We start from the raw sequence: 18586 nt of genomic DNA on the forward strand, positions 1-18586 counted from the left end.
CAGAGTACTAAAGAAAAACCACTTGATAGAGTGGAAGAGGCAAAAAAGCTCCTAGATTTTTCCACACCCTCCAAATACATGTACAGTGGACCCCCGGTTCCCGATGCTATCGGTATCCGATAAATCCGGTAGCCGATGCATTTGATCGAAAAAAATTTGCCTCGCTTCCCAATACAAAACCCGGTATGCGATACGATGCATACGAGACGTGTCCACGTGTGGCCTGAACTGCCCCATGTGTGCCAGTGTTTACAAGCCAGCCAGTGTGCGCACATCTAAGCATACATTCCATATTATCCATATTATCACTGTTTTTGGTGCTTGTTTCTGCAAAATAAGTCACCATGGGCCCCAAGAAAGCTCCTAGTGCCAACCCTTCGAGACCAAGGGTGCTAATGACTGTTGAAATGAAGAAAGAGAATTGTAAAGTACAAAAGTGGAGTGTGTGTGTCGGAACTGGTCAAGTTGTATAGTAAACCCCAATCAACCATCTCTACTATAGTGAGCAGGAAAACGGCAATCAAGGAAGCCGTTCTTGCAAAAGGTGCAACTGTGATTACGAAACAGCGACCGCATGTGTTAGAAAATGTTGAGAGGCTGTTATTGGTGTGGATAAATGAAAAACAGATAGCAGGAGATAGCATCTCTCAAGCGATCATTTGTGAAAAGGGTGATGAAAATCACCCTCACACAGCTATTGCAAGCCATGCTGGTGACTATTACACTGACAATGTTGTGAAACACTTTAGGAAAGTCATAAAGGAACGAGAGGTACAGGCCTCTATGGACAGATATGTTGTGCGACAGAAGTCCAGTGACTCTCAAGCTGGTCCTAGTGGCATTAAAAGAAGGGAAGTAACCCCAGAAAAGGACTTGCTACCTCAAGTCCTAATGGAAGGGGATTCCCCTTCTAAACACTAAGACCATCCACACTCTCCCCTCCTCCCATCCCATCAATCATCACCAGATCTTCAATAAAGGTAAGTGTCATGTAACTATGCATGTCTTCTTCAGTTTGTGTGTATTAAAATTAATATTTCATGTGGTAAAAAATTTTTTTTTTTCATACTTTTGGGTGTCTTGCACGGATTAATTTGATTTCCATTATTTCTTATGAGGAAAATTGATTCACTTTCCGATAATTATGGTTTACGATGAGCTCTCAGGAACGGATTAATATCGTGAACCGGGGGTCCACTGTATAAGGGAAATTACTAACAAACCTTTGTCTTTCAAGAATGAACTTGGAAATTGTTTGAAACCATTCCTGACCTAATAGTTAAATGGACACAGGTGCAGTTAATGCTCTTAAGTTATTACCACTTGACAGAGCTGCTGGAGAGCAAATTTTTTTTTTTTTCCAACAAACCGGCCGTATCCCACCAAGGCAGGGTGGCCCAAAAAGAAAAACAAAAGTTTCTCTTTTTAAATTTAGTAATTTATACAGGAGAAGGGGTTACTAGCCCCTTGCTCCTTTCATTTTAGTCGCCTCTTACAACACGCATAGCTTACGGAGGAAGAATTCTGTTCCACTTCCCCATGGAGATAAGAGGAAATAAACAAGAACAAGAACTAGTAAGAAAATAGAAGAAAACCCAGAGGGGTGTGTGTATATATATATGCTTGTAAATGTATGTGTAGTGTGACCTAAGTGTAAGTAGAAGTAGCAAGACGTACCTGAAACCTTGCATGCTTATGAGACAAAAAATGGACACCAGCAATCCTACCATCATGTAAAACAATTACAGGCTTTCGTTTTACACTCACTTGGCAGGACAGTAGTACCTCCCTGGGCGGTTGCTGTCTACTAACCTACTACCTAGGTGGAGAGCAAAATATTGCTGCAATAAAATGTCACATTAGCTGCACTTGTGTCCTTTTACCTAACATACTGTATGTAGGTAATTCTACCATTAGTATTACCCATTCCTGACTAGCTGCAGTGTGGTGTTTTCATTAGACTACTTGCCTATGCTCTAGCAACCAAGAGCCCTGGGCTGTGGGGACAACAATCCCTAAAAAAAATGAAATGAACTGAGAAGGGGTAATTGCTGAACTTGTAAAGGTCACATAGTACCTGGGGAATGGGAGTCAATCAGGTCCGATCTGAGGAAGGGAGGAAAAGCCCAGTTCCTTGGATCAAGAATCCCTCATTGGCATCTTTCTTGAGGGGAAAAGAGCACAGTAGTGTTACTGTCACAACTGCAGTGATAATGATAGGCTGGAAAACAAGAACCTTCAAAACATATTTATGATTTAGTACCACTGTCATGTCACTGGATATGTTGTTACTACTACTACAATACTATAACAGAACATTGGTTATGAATCTGCTCCTCTCAAGAGAAGTATCTTAACCCTTTGACTGTCGCAACCCCCAATCCTGAGGTGTCTCCTGGTGTCGCAAAATTTAAAAAAAAAATAATTATTTTTTCTTATGAAATGATAGAGAATCTTTTCCCGATTGTAATGACACCAAAAAAAAAAAAACGAAATTTGATGGAAAACTGACGGAATTATGCTCTCGCGAAGTTAGCGACCTCGGCGCTGTTTACAAATCGGCAATGTCGCCCACTTTGAGCCCTATTTTCAGCTAATTCCATTGTTCCAGTCGCCCAAACTCATAGCTATTTCTTTAGAACTCCATTTTTTCTATTGATTGAGTACAAGAAACTGCCCATTTACCGATTTCAACTACCTAATAATGTGGTCAGAAATTTGACAATTTCAAAATAAGGTCCAGAATGAACAATGCAGACATTCCTGGCTCTAAAATAACATTTTCTTTGCTCATCAGTCATGTCTCCAGGCCCCTCTGATATTACTCTTGCTTTCTATTTTGAACTCTTCCAGGTAAAAAAAAAAAAAAAAAAACAGAAGACTTACTATTATGCAGACTACTGTAATAATTGTATAAATAACATCAACCCATTCATGACTGCATATTAGAATGGCTAGTTGGACATTTATTGGACAATGGCATCATTTGTTTACTTTTGAACATTGGCAAAAATCAAACATTTCCCCTACTTTGAGCTCCATTTCTTGGTTCTTTTTATAGTAAAATCAATCAAAATCACCTCTATTTCTATAATATATTTTCCATTCTATCAAATGAGACCAAGAAAACGAGAATACAACCATAAATACTATACGAAAAAAGACCACAAAGTCGGCATTTTAATTAAAAAAAAAAAGGTCAGTTTTTTTTTTTCATTATGCACTGTGTGCTCCAGGATTTTTTTATATGGTGCACACTGACCACACAGACCCATTCTCTCACATTTGGGCCTACCAGCTTTCTCCTGCTTGATTTGAAGCCGCTAGAATTTATGAGTATATATACGTTAACCCTTTGACTGTTTCCGATGTATAAATACGTCTTACGAGCCAATGTTTCTGACGTATTTATATGCACAAATTATAGCGGCTTCAAATCGAGCGCCAAAGGCCTGGTAGGCCTACATGGGAGAGAATGGGTCTCAGTGGTCGGTGTGCACCCTGTGAAAAAAATCTGGGACCCAGCGGTGCATTGTGGGAACGCCATGTTGTCAGTCCATTTTCACCATGCCTCTCGGTAAGAAGTTCCTCACTCCTCGGCGGATTGGAGGTCTTTTGTTCCCAAGTGATAGCTCTAACAGCGATGAAAATGTCAGTGACAGTGAATTCAAGGGTTTTCAAGTGAGTGTTACCGAAAAAAGTGCCCAGGATAACGTAAATAGTGACGAAAACCCAGATGACCCACAACCTTCGACCTCTGGTGCTGTGCCGGCTTGTTCACGTTCGCCTGTACCAGGACAAAAGAGGAAACTATTTGGTCGTGTACAACACCCTGATGATAGCAGTGATAGTGATAGTGATAGTGATTTCAAGGTCATTGAAAGCAGTTCTAGTGACAGTGAGAGTGAATATTCCCCAGTGAAGTGCCAGTATGTACGACGTAGTATGCGGTCTGGTAGTGTTTCATATGTTGTTCCAAGGGGAAGGAGAAACTCTGGGAGCACATCCCGTGGCCCTACACCACGACCTGATAGTGAAGATGACGATATTGTAACGATGGGTATGAATGGTGACAGTGAGGGAGGAGGCAGTGGTGGTGATAGTGAGGGTGGCACAGCCCATGTGGCACCATCACCGGGCCACGCTACTACCCACGCGGCTGACTCAGCAGAACAACCAGCCTCACCCTACCCCACACCCACAACTGCACCACCACAACCTGCACAGCCACAACCACGGTACAATATCCAGACCCCACCAGCAGACCGCATCTGGGATTGGCAGGACGGTGACGAGTTTGTTCCCAGTCCCCATGACTTTGATGAAACACAAAGTGGAATAAAGCCATCTTGTCCACTTGGGAACAATGCCAGTGAACTGGACTGCTTTGAGTTATTTTTCGATGAACCCCTGATGGACATCATTGTCAGGGAAACAAATACATACTGTGATTACACCATGGCAAATACAATTCTCTCACCAAAATCACGGCTACACAAGTGGAAGGAGACAACTGTGGCAGAGATGTACCTGTTTTTTGCCACAATAATGCTTATGCCACATGTGTATAAGCACACTGTCACCACATACTGGACAACAGATCGCCTGATTTCAACTCCAGGTTTTAGTGACATTATAGGTGTCAATCGTTTCCTGATACTGTTACGTATGTTACACTTTTCAGACAAAACCAGGCCTGACAGAAGCGACAGGTTATATAAGATAAGAAATGTGTTTATGTACCTGAAACAAAAGTGCTGCATGTATTTTTATCCCTTCAGGAAGCTTGTTATTGATGAGTCCTTGATTTTATTCAAAGGAAGACTCTCATTCAAGCAATATATACCAAGCAAGAGGAAACGCTTTGGTATAAAGCTATTTGTACTGTGTGATTGCAGAAGTGGTCTTGTTTTAGATATTATTGTGTACACTGGCAGTAATACTTTGAGAGATACCATGAAGTTATTGGGTATCTCTGGTGATGTGGTTCGAACAATGATGGAACCATATCTTGGTAAGGGGCATATGTTATTTACTGATAACTGGTACACAAGCCCCTTACTCAGTGATTTCTTGCGAGTGAACTTGACAGACGTGTGTGGCACAGTGCGTGGTAATCGCAAACATATGCCAAGGTTCGACGCTGGCACTCGCAGAGGTGAGGTGCAAGCCTTTGCTGCCAATGACATCATGGCATTTTGGTGGCATGACAAACATGATGTCACATTGTTGACATCAGTTCACACAAACGAAATGGTACCCAGTGGCAGGGACAACAGAGAGACCAATGAACCCATTCTAAAGCCTGCAGCTGTCATGGACTACAACCTCAATATGCGCTTAGTGGACAAATGTGACATGCAGATTGGGTTTGCAGACTGTGTATGGAAGAGTTATAAGTGGTATATCAAACTTTTTTTCCATCTTGTTGATATCTCTATGCTAAATGCTTATAACATATACAAGTTGAAGACCAACAAAACACCAAAATATGGTGAATTTTGCCTGTCAGTAATCAGACAAATAATTGCAAAGTACCAAGGAGCAACTCCTGCAATAGACCAGCGCCCACAGACATCATCTCGTATGAGGCCTGGTGATCACTACCCCATACAACTGCCTCCTACTACTGCCAAGAAAAATGCTCAGAAGAGGTGTTATGTATGTATGCATACCACAAAACGCCCACAAACACGCAGAGACACTCGTTTTATGTGTGAGGAGTGTGAAGTGCCCCTCTGCATATACCCATGTTTCAAAGAGTTCCACAAGCTGCAGCAGTTCTAGGAACGTGTTTAGTGACTGTACATATGTATATATATTATGGAACAATAGTAATAAACATTGTTTTGTATTGTTTGTGTAAACAAAGTGTATACACAAACTAATAGTGATAAAGTTTGTTCTGTTATTGTGTTGTAAACAATGAGTGTATATTTGAAGAATGCACCTTACATTGGTCTCACAGGCCACATAAGTTACCTGGAAAAGAAAAATATTGAAAAAATGCAAGAAACCTTTGAATTCGAGTAAATAAAAGAATACCGGGTGGGCGGCAGTCGCCGCTGTTGCCGTACGCACGTCAATTTCTGCAAACTTTGCGGCTCTATATCTCGGTAAGTACTGATGGCAAAAAATTTTTTTTAGGCTTAAAACACTAGTAAAAATATTCCTAACATTTTCATAAGAAAAAATAATTTTTTTTTTCAAATATTTGGCAACATAGAATGACAGTTTCAGAGAGGGGCCTGAAACAGTCAAAGGGTTAAACACGGTACCGCGACAGTCAAAGGGTTAATGCCAGTGAGGTACTCTTAATCCTAGGAATTGAACCTCTCCTTCTCTTCCTTGGATGAAACCTGAATACAGCCTCTCCTCACTTAGCGACGTACTCATTTACCAACGACTTGGACTTATGGTGGGCGCTCTGACCAGTATGTATACCTAAATAATGTACACGTATATTAACCCTTTGACTGTTTACGCCGTATAAATATGTCTTACGCGCCAACGTTTCTGACGTATATATACTCAATAATTCTAGCGGCTTCAAATCAAGCGGGAGAAAGCTGTTAGGCCCACATGTGAGAGAATGGGTCTGTGTGGTCAGTGTGCACCACATAAAAAAAATCCTGCAGCACACAGTGCGTAATGAGAAAAAAAAACTCAGACCGTTTTTTTGGATTAAAACACCGACTTTGAGGTGTATTTTCGTATAGTATTTATCGTTGTATTCTCGTTTTCATGGTCTTAGGTGATAAAATGGAAAACATATTACAGAAATAGACACGATTTTCATTACTTTCACGATGAAAACGACCTTGAAACTGAGCTCAAAGTAGCAGAAATGTTCGATTTTCACCAATGTTCAGGAGTAAGCAAATTACACCACATGTCCAATACACGTCAACTGGGGAGTCTAATATTCTTTCACTAGTGCACTGATATTATTTATACCATTTTTGCAATAATGCAGTAGTCTGCATAACAGTAAATTTTGTATTTTTTTGTATGAATAAAAAATCAAAATAGAAAACAATAGTAATATAAGAGGGGCCTAGAGATGTGACTAATGAACAGAGGATATGTTATTGTAGTGCCAAGAATGTCTACCTTGTTTATTCTGGACCCTATTTTGAAATTGGCATCTTTTTCATTTTGCGTGAAATTGGCCAAATTGTCAATTTCTGACCACTTTATTGGGTAGTTCAAATTGGTAAATGGGCGGTTTCTTGTACTCAACTGATAGATAAAGTGGAGTTCTAAAGAAATAGCTATGAGTTTGGTCAACTGGAACAACGTAATTGGCTAAAAGCAGGGCTCAAAGTCGGCGAAATCGCCGATACGTATATGTCGCTGAGACTAACTTCGCGGGAGTGTAATTCCGTGGGTTTTCAACCAAATTTCGAAATTTTGGTGTCATTACCATCAGGAAAAGATTCTCTATCATTTCATAAGAAAAAATAATTTTTTTTTTCTCAAAAATTTTGCGACATAGAATGACAGTTTCAGAAAGGGGCCTGCGACAGTCAAAGGGTTAAAGCTGATTTCCTCTATTTTGTTTATTGCAATATACAGTACACTACTGTATAAACATTTAAAAATATACTAAAAATGTTATAAATGGTGCAAAGGTGACATTAAAACAATATCAAAGATGGTTGACACAAACCTTGTTTAGAGACGAATTCATTTGCTGACGTGGTCTTAGGAACGGAACCCCATCATTAAGTGGGGAGAAGCTGTACCTCCCATCCACTGGGTGCTGTGTGACCCCTACAGGTTAAGCACTTCCCCATAAATGTAATGCTGGTGTGCCACTAATAAAATAATATGAATTCGTATAGTATAATGGAATGTAAGGTGTTAAGTCAGAGTAGGCTTGGAGAAATACCATGTCTTTTCTAATCATGTGGAGTGGTTGTCAGATGATTATTGGCTAACAGAAAATGCTTAAATGTTGAATGAATGTAAGGCAAACATCAATATGAATTCAGATTAGAATTTTTTAAATTACAATACACATTTTTTTTACAGGAAGCAAGATACTGTGGTACATATTGTCAGCAGAAAGATTGGCCTGTGCACAAGAAACTGTGTCGAGAAAAAAGACGACCGTGTCTGACTGAGAGACCTCCGGAACGCTAACATCTGCCCAAACTAGTCACACATCCTTGGTAGACACCCATACTCCTATATATTGGAGGATTTATTTAATTTCACTTAACATTCAAAAGAAATTGTTTTCCTGGTAGATAAATATAAGTCCTTCAAAAATGCCGTAGATTCTATTTTTTAAAGGTTAGAAAGTAAATATTATTTTGTCTCAACTGGGTAAATCTGACAAATTGTACAGTATACGAATTTACAAGGGCATACATTCCCCCCTTTTATTTTAATAGTCTGTACTTCATTAGCATGTGATAAATTTAATAGTTTCTTAAAGCACTTTAGTTTAAAAGGCATACTTAATACTGTTAAACCCTATTACCAGTAATATATTTTTTAAATTATTGAAGAAGATTTGATCATACTTATGCTTTTAATGTTTATTACCTTTTATGCTATTAATTTTTAAAGATAAAATTACATAGTATTTGTATGCAGGACAAAGACTTGAAAATATGATCACATTAACAGCATGTATATAACATCCTCCAGTATGCTGAGACTGGGAGTCTGCCAGTAATTTTATTACAGTTAATATGTGAAACAGTTAACAGCCAATAAATGAAATGTTTGGTAAGTTCCAAGTCTGATTGTGTGTGTGTGTGTGTGTGCATGTGTGTGAATAATGAAGTACAGTAGAGTGATACTGTGCGAACACCATACAAGTGTATAATGGAAGAAATCACAGTAAAATGCATGACTGCAAACATGAAAAAAACCACAGTGAAAACAGGAAAAAATACCCCAGTGAAATCAGGAAATAAAACTTGAGCGCTTTCATGTGCTTACACACACATCTTCAGAGGAATAGGAAGAAGATACTCAGGGTTTAACATATAAAATGTGATTCTCTTGCCTCTTCTTCCTGTTCCTCTGACAATGTGTGAAAGCACATAAAAGCGCCCAAGTTTTGTTTCCTGTTTTCATTGTGGTATTTTTTTCACAAGTGTATAATGTTTGATAAACACTAACCACTTAATCTTGAAGATTTACAGCCCCAGTTTTGAATTGGAAGAAAAAAATCACCCATTTGCATGCATGTATTCATAGACCTATTTATGAATAGTGCAGATATTTCTTAACTTCTTTGCAGTTATAATAATCAAATATTGGTAAAAGAAAAGCAAAACCATAAAACATAATCATGGAATTAAATAATTTAATACCCTGTTCAGTATTTCTTTTATTTGGGTATGGATATATAGTACCCAGTCAGAGATGAGAAGAGTTTGTGCATAGCTTGTCAAGATCCCCTGCCAGTAGTTGTTCGTAACACATGCATGAGCAGGACTTTAGTTGGAAAGGATGTCTGACAATCTAATGCAGGTAACTGAATATAAGTACTTGTACACTTATACACACACATACATAAATATATATATTATATAGTCTCTCCTCACTTACTGACAACTCGGAGTTGTTATTATTATTATTATAAAAAAAGAAGCGGTAAACCTACAAGGGTCATACAGCAACTTGGAGTTATGACGAGCTCTCTAACCAGTATGCAATGCTAAATAATGTATATTAGAGCTGATTTTTCTCTATTCTGTTTATTACAGTATGCAGTACACTACTGTCTAAACATTTAAAAATATACAAAAAATGCTATAAATGATGCAAAGGTGACATTAAAAAAATATCTAAAGATAGTAGACACAAACCCACTACCAGTATACAGTAGTATGCTTCTCGCTTAGCAACGAATTCGTTTACCAACGTGGTCTTAGGAACGGAATTCCGTCGTTAAGTGAGGAGAGACTGCATTTACATACACGAAAGAAAAATGATAAATTTCATATTTATAAGAAGTGCTAAATCTATATGGGTTATTCAACACTGGATAAATTAATCAGATTACATATTAGGGTATTATTAAATTCAGCAAAAAAGTTAAGCTCGTATGGGTCATACAGTGCTAAAATAAATCTGATGAAGTACCACAAGCATAGCTCTATTCTTGTAACTGTTTTTAAATAGGTAATTATATAAATGGCATAGAAAGGGCTTTAGACTAATATTTCACAAGCAGTGGTAGATAGCTGGAGTTGACACTAGATGAAGGAAATATATTGCAACTACTGATAGCCAAACTTTGTATGATTGTTTATAGAGGACTATATGCCATGAGTGTAAATCTATTCCAGAAACTACAAACAGGTTATTACACATATGTAAAGGAGTATTACCACTGGTTTTGTATAAAGACTCGTTCCCTTAGAAAAAGAAGAAAGAAATAAGGCTTAAATACGTGCTGCTCTGTAAGTGAGGTATTTTACTACCTCGTTTAAATTTTGAAACATCTATTCATCAACACACATAAGATTGTAGCACCATGACACACTAAAACACCTCACTCAGTCCTTTTCAGAGTTGCTGGTTTAGGAATGGGGATGGGGGACAGGGGCACCACATTAGTGATGGGCTCTTGATTCACAGAACTAGCACTCTACCTTCCTCGGATCAGACCTGATTACCTCCCGACTTCTATTCCCTAGGCTCCATATGACCCTTGTTAGTTTAGCACTTCCCTATGATTATAATAATAAATTCAGAGTTGGTGGACTAAAGTGGTGGGACAGGAAGCTAGCAGCTTTTAGACCCAAAAAGGCAAAGGTGCAGGGGTGGGAAAATTCAAAATCCATCGAAGGTATATATAGAACTTGATTTAATAGAGCTGTCCATTGAGGAAAATATCATAAAAAAAACTTACTCTACACGTGTCTTTAATTTATCACTGCTGGCAGTACACCTATGTTCCCATCCTTTAGATCTCTTAGAGTAATGGTTCCCAAATTTTAGTGCATGCATCCCTGGGAATGCATAAGGTAACCTGTGGGAGTTTGTGACGTGATATCTATGGGGGTGCATGAGAAAAATTCTGTAATGGCAATGTCAACAGTGGAAGCATAAAGAATTTGTTGCTCATATCAGAAGAAGTCATTCCATCAGTTTCCTGGATACACTGTAGAACTCAGAGGTCCTTGCTGATAAAAAAAAATGCCAACAGTAGCATTCACAGAGGTCCTTGCTGCTAAAAAATGTGAGCTGTGGCATTCACAGAGGTCTTTGCTGTTAAAAAAAAAATGCCAGCTGTGGCATTCACAGAGGTCCTTGCTACTAAAAAATGCCAGATGAGTTTGCCACTGTTCATTGAATCAGTGAATATGATATTCTCCATCAAATCTAATTTGCTACGTCAAGGATTTTTATAATGCTGCTCAAAAATGGGCAGTGGACATGAGACACTTTAACTTCACACTAAAATGTGCTAGTTGTGCCATGGGAAAATTTTAAAAAGACTTCTTGAACTGAAATATTAAGTTCAGCAACAGTTTTTAGACAACCCATTTTACTTTTCTTCTTGCCTGATAAAGAAAACTGGCTATAAAAACTAGCATGCATGGTAGACATTTTTTGGCTTGGAAAGAACTGAATTTATGTCTCCAGGATGTCAGAGCCACAGTATTCAACACACAAGACAAGGTCAAAGCAGTGATAAATAACTGGCATTTTAATGAATCTGTATAATACTATTTCCCTCAGTGAGTTCCAACACTTCAAGAATTCGTCAAAATAAATGAAAATGTCTTGGACGACCACGTGAAAGGCCTTATAGTGAGCAAACACCTCAAGCACCTGTCATAGCTACAGATATATATTTTCATCATGGATCAATCTCAGATCTGTGTGCTTTGAAGTTTCTCCCACTCATACACCTCATAATACTACTACTATTGCCTCACTAATACTCTACTCTCTGACTTCTGTCACTACCACTACTCCCTTCTCATTACCTCTGTCACTACTGCACTATTTTCTACTATTGCTAACACCACCACTACCTTTGCCATTACTTCTACCTCCTCCCATTCTCCCAGCCCCCCCCCTTGTGTATATACTGGCTCTCTCTCCTTCGCACTTATATGTAACTGGTTAATGGTCCAAGTCAGACCAAAATGTCGTGGATTATTTGTGTATCATATACTTGTCATTTGACAACAGAAGCAATTAATGGAGTTAGTGTTGGCTGATCTTTATTTCAAAGAACACAATAATGCTAGTGTCAAAACAGCCAGCAAGATGATGTGGTGGATAATGAGAACTTTCAAAACAAGGGCAATAGTTGTGGAGAGATTTTCTCCAGGAGGGGGGTATCAGTCCCCTTCAGCCCTTTCAGAAGGGGCAAGCATCTTGTTTACTGCTTCAGCAAGTAATTGATCCCAGATGCAGTACCAGTATGCAACGTGGTCAAGCGACCGAGGCTCCGTGCAAGACTCCAGTGTTGCAAAGTGTATTTTAATAAGAGACAGTCCATCTCTTACCTTAGCAGGACAATTAAGGAAAATCCTGCTCCCACTTTATTACCATGGTAAAGATAGTGTACATTGTTGTCTATGCTTAAGACAGCAAGATTCAAGCATTCTGACCCAAGTAAGTTTGTCAGCAATCCGTGAATGAAATATGCTGACATAACACCCCCTAGGGGTAATTTATTGTTTACATAATATGATCTATTACAGCCTGTTGAGAGATGATATTGACAACAATTCAAGACCTCGTCTGCAGGGGCGGCTGTGTAGACGATTTGCTGTCTTTTATCAGCTAAGTATTCCCTATATTTAAACTATAACTTAGCTGGTAAGACATTCCTCAACATTTTGGTCCTTCGAACCGGATAAAAAACAAAATGTTGAGGAATGTCTTACCAGCTAAGATATAGTTTAAATATAGGGAATACTTAGCTGATAAAAGACAGCAAATCGTCTACACAGCCGCCCCTGCAGACGAGGTCTTGAATTGTTGTCATGATCATCTCTCAACGGGCTGTAATAGATCATATTATGTAAACAATAAATTACCCCTAGGGGGTGTTATGTCAGCATATTTCATTCACGGATTCTGAAAAACTTACTTGTGTGGACTCAAAAGTCCGCACCTCACTGCCAACTATAGGTTGATTACAAACTCCTTGCGACTCAAGAACTGCGCAGTCCCCCGTACTACAAGAAATTCGTAACCTACCTTGCTCTTGTAGCGTGAGCTATGGTGTTCTTCACACCTTCGACAGGTATTGGTGACTCGATAGAAGCTGAAGTGTCCTTGGATGTCCACGTCTTCCATAGTCTAGGAATACGCACACTGGTACACTATGTTCCACAAGATTTGTCTTTCTTGTTCATAATCTTATCACTGAAGAAGCTGATCACACTTCTCTTAAGTGTTTATTGTGTTTTGTGAGACACTTTGTTCATACTAATGCACGGATCAGTGTTCTTTGTTGGTTATCCTGGCATCAGTGTGACTCTCAGTAGAGTCAAAAGTAATCTCCTGACGTCACAGCGTCCTACACCGTCACTACCCCTAGCACATAAAGGAAAAGCTGACCTAGTACTTTTGCTTTCTTGCCACTTCCTCCACGAAGCAAAGCAGAATGCTTGAATCTTGCTGTCTTAAGCATAGACAACAATGTACACAATCTTTACCATGGTAATAAAGTGGAAGCAGGATTTTCCTTAACCCTTAAACGGTCCAAACAAATCAACATTCAAATTCGTAGTGCTACAAAAGTAGATCTACTTTTTTTAACATATTTTCAAATGTAACAAAAAAAAAATGTAGATAAAAGTTTTTTTACACGTTTTCAAATGTAAAACAAAAAAGAAGATCTACATTTTTTTACATACTTTCAGATGTTGAAAAAACGTATATATACGTTTGGACCATTTAAGAGTTAATTGTCCTGCTAAGGTAAGATATGGACTGTCTTTTATTAAAATACACTTTGCAACACTGAGTCTTGCACGGAGCCTCGGTCGCTTGACCACGTTGCATACTGGTACTGCATCTGGGATCAATTACTTGCTGTAGCAGTAAACAAGATGCTTACCCCTTCTGAGAGGGCTGGACCCCTCAGGGCTGAAGGGGGCTGATACCCCCCTCCTGGAGAAAAACTCTCCACAATAGTGCCAATGGTGACATTTTTCAAATCGCTTGTGCCTTCATTTGAAATATTGTTTTGTTAATGGTCCCATTCAGGGAAAGAGAGAGATATCAGAGGTGGAACATATATATATATATATATATATATATATATCTTTCTTTCTTTCAACACACCGGCCGCATCCCACCGAGGCGGGGTGGCCCAAAAGGAAAAACGAAAGTTTCTCCTTTTACATTTAGTAATATATACAGGAGAAGAGGTTACTAGCCCCTTGCTCCCGGCATTTTAGTTGCCTCTTACAACACGCATGGCTTACGGAGGAAGAATTCTGTTCCACTTCCCCATGGAGATAAGAGGAAATAAACAAGAATAGGAACTAGAAAGAAAATAGAAGAAAACCCAGAGGGGTGTGTATATATGTGCTTGTACATGTATGTGTAGTGTGACCTAAGTGTAAGTAGAAATAGCAAGACGTACCTGAAATCTTGCATGTTTATGAGACAGAAAAAAGGACACCAGCAATCCTACCATCATGTAAAACAATTACAGGCTTTCGTTTTACATTCACTTGGCAGGACGGTAGTACCTCCCTGGGCGGTTGCTGTCTACCAACCTACTACCTATAATATATATATATATATATATATATATATATATATATATATATATAGATATATATATATAGATATATATATATATATATATATATATATATCTTTCTTTCTTTCAACACACCAGCCGTATCCCACCGAGGCGGGGTGGCCCAAAAGGAAAAACAAAAGTTTCTCCTTTCACATTTAGTAATATATACAGGAGAAGGGGTTACTAGCCCCTTGCTCCTGGCATTTTAGTCGCCTCTTACAACACGCATAGCTTACGGAGGAAGAATTCTGTTCCACTTCCCCATGGAGAATATATATATATATATATATATATATATATATATATATATATATATATATATATATATATATATATATATATATATCCTAGGTAGTAGGTTGGTAGACAGCAACCGCCCAGGGAGGTACTACCGTCCTGCCAAGTGAGTGTAAAACGTAAGCCTGTAATTGTTTTACACGATGGTAGGATTGCTGGTGTTTTTTCTGTCTCATAAACATGCAAGGTTTCAGGTACGTCTTGCTACTTCTGCTTACACTTAGGTCACACTACACATACATGTACAAGCATATGTATACACACCCCTCTGGGTTTTCTTCTATTTTCTTACTAGCTCTTGTTCTTGTTTATTTCCTCTTATCTCCATGGGGAAGTGGAACAGAATTCTTCCTCCGTAAGCTATGCGTGTTGTAAGAGGCGACTAAAATGCCAGGAGCAAGGGGCTAGTAACCCCTTCTCCTGTATATATTACTAAATATGAAAGGAGAAACTTTTGTTTTTCCTTTTGGGCCACCCCACCTCGGTGGGATACGGCTGGTGTGTTGAAAGAAGAAGAATATATATATATCATTTACAGCCTGCATAGAGCCAATAAAGCATTTAAATTACTTGTAATACTTGAAAGTCCTAATATGTACTCACTGGAGTGGAGGAGAAAGATACATGATAATATATACTTGAGGACCTTTTCCCAAATCTGCATACTACCATAAACAGGCTTTGATGGATATGTGCACCAGCAGAAACAGCCTGGTTGACCAGACATGCTGCAGACTAAGCCTAGCCATGGATGGGCTCTGGGAGTAGAAAAGTTCTCAAAACTCAAAGGTACATCAAAGGTAGAGGGACTGTAAATACAGTTCAAATGACAACCACAAGTGAGCCTCAAGAGTACTGATGTCCTTTGCCATGACATACCTATGGTCTGGTTTCTCTGCATTCACAGAAATGAAGAAAAAGTATCACCTGAGCATGGATGCTGAGAAAGCTCTAAGAGTGAAACCTGTCTTTGACTGCTGCCAAAGTCGCCAATATTTGTGCTGAAATGCAGGCCCATCCATCATACTGATGGGTAAGCAACAACATATTAGTAATAGAGTATTATCTTTTATCGATCTAATTCTTCTTATACTTTTGCATTATTATTCATGTTCATTAGGTTTCATAATGGATGAAATGTGCATGATTATCTTTTAGTGCAGCTTTAACCCTTTCACTTTCGGTGTCATATTTGTACAGCTTACAAGCCAGTGTTGGTGCCGTATTAATATGCCAAAATTCTAGCGGCTTCAAATGTAGCGGGAGAAAGCTGGTAGACCTACATGTGAGAATGGATTTGTGTGGTCAGTGCATGCAGTGCAAAATGAGAAAAAAAATCCGACCATGTTTTGGGTTTAAAATGCCAACACTGAGGTGTATTTTCATGTGGTATTTATGGTTGTATCCTCGTTTTCTTGGTCTCATTTGATAGAATGGAAGCTATATTACTGAAGTAGAGATGATTTTGATTGGTTTCATGATAAAAAGTACCTTGAAATTGAGCTCAAAGTAGCGGAAATGTTTGATTTTTGCCGAGGTTTAAGAGTAAACAAATGACATAACGTGTCCCATACGTGTCCAACTGGCCAGTCTAATACGCAATCACGAATGGGTTGACATTATTTATACAATTATTACAATAATTCAGTAGTCTGTATAACAGTAAATCTTCTATTTGTGTGAATAAAAATTCAAAATGGAAAGCAAGAGTAATAGAGGGGCCTGGAGATGTGTCTAATGAACAAAGAAAATGTTATTTTAGTGCCAGGAATGTCTACAATGTTTATTCTGGACCCTATTTTGAAATTGCCATCTTTTGAAATTTGTGTGAAATTGGCCAAACTGCCAATTTCTGACCACTTTATTGGGTAGTTGAAATCAGTAAATAAGCTGTTTCTTGTACTCAATTGATGAAACAAATGGAGTTCTAGTGAAATAGCTATGAGTTTGGTTGACTGGAACAATGGAATTGGCTGAAAATAGGCTCAAAGAGGGTGAAATTGCCCATGCGTATATATGGCTGAATCTGCTAACTTCACAAGAGTGTAATTCTGTAATTTTTCCATCAAATTTTGTACTTTTGGTGTCATTACCATTGGAAAAAGATTATCATTTCATAAGAAAAAATTTTTTTGGTTAAATATTTGACACTGAGAGCAAGTTTGTGAGCAGGGGTCTTGAGAGTGAAAGGGTTAAACACATGACGTTTGTACATGATAGGTAGTAGATGATGTGTGTGGTTGTAAACACATTAAGTTTTGAGTAACACATGTGAGGGTGGGAAAGGGGGTGCATGGATGCAGGCCAAGTTTGGAAGAAAGTACATGACTTCAGGAAAAGTTTGGGAACTACTCTCTAGAGATTTCTTTCAACTTGGAATTTAAGTCTTAAAAAAATTCTATTACACATACAACTAAGAAATGTGATATATGAAAGAGGAATGGCAATACACACGTTGGTTGATAAGAAAAAAAATGAAGACACGATTATACAGAAAATTATAAAAAATTGAAGCATTAACTATTAGGAAGGGGAGGGAGAGGGACTATCAACAAGTAAAAAAATGCTACTGAAATGGAATACAGGAGGAGGCATAGTAGTAAATTACCACCACTGATAATTTTAAGAAATTATATAAGAAATTAAAAACTGAAGATGGGATTAACACAAGGATAGTTTCTTTTCCCAGTAACTACAAGTAGGAAATTACACAGTACATACTAACATGTTTCTTTGAAAAAGAACAATTAATTTTCTACTAAAAGCTCTATTACCTCTTTATCTAACCACTAATCAGGGCATAGCTATTTGAACATCTGATTATGTTTTTGCACTTCTGAATGAAAAAATAATATATATATATATATATATATATATATATATATATATATATATATTAGTTTATATATTTCATTATATACATATTAATATGTCTAGTCGAAAGGATAGTGTTCTATATTCTTAAACTGATGGCTCATTCTGTGCTTCCTTCATGTGTTGTATATTTGCGTGTTTGGTACTGGCTCCTCATTTCTATGAGTATTTCATGTTTTATTAGTGCAGGTAAAGAATTTATTGATTAGCTACATTGTTTCCCCTGTATGTTTCATGATTTATAATGATAGCACTTTAAGTTATTTTGTTGTTTGTATTAAGAGCTGCAGAAAGTGTAGTTATAAGAATATGGATAAATACATGTATTTTTTTCAACTACTAATTATTTAACAGTGTTTTGGCGCTATGTATTGTACAAAAATTAAATGGCATATTTTACTTATAAACTAACTGTGTCAAGGATATTGACAAACTGTTATACATTAATAATGTTACACTTAGAATCCAGAGGTTGATCTTGTTTAGGAGGCAATTCTACTGAGAATCTAGATTTTCTGTTGTGGAAAATTTTTCATGATCCAGAAATAGCCTAACCTAATTAGAATGTAGGGGTCCTATTATTTCCAATAATACAGACTGAAGACCTCTTTCATCAACTCTACGTTCAGCATATTTTACACATAAATATGAAGTACCATT

The 18586-nt window shown here is 38.0% G+C and overlaps 1 protein-coding gene across 1 annotated transcript in view; it reads left to right on the forward strand.

The window, feature by feature from the left end:
* Window positions 1-8345, forward strand: part of LOC128684670 (zinc finger MYND domain-containing protein 19) — a 208240-nt gene extending 199895 nt beyond the window's left edge. Inside the window, exon 5 of the mRNA XM_070079977.1 lies at window positions 8038-8345. Within this exon, the coding sequence (XP_069936078.1) occupies window positions 8038-8148 (111 nt within the window). The 3' untranslated portion in view covers window positions 8149-8345. The remainder of the gene's footprint in view (window positions 1-8037) is intronic.
* The last annotated feature ends 10241 nt before the right edge of the window (window positions 8346-18586 follow it).

Source organism: Cherax quadricarinatus, unplaced genomic scaffold (genome assembly GCF_038502225.1).
Source record: "Cherax quadricarinatus isolate ZL_2023a unplaced genomic scaffold, ASM3850222v1 Contig65, whole genome shotgun sequence".
Taxonomy (NCBI): Eukaryota; Metazoa; Arthropoda; class Malacostraca; order Decapoda; family Parastacidae; genus Cherax; species Cherax quadricarinatus.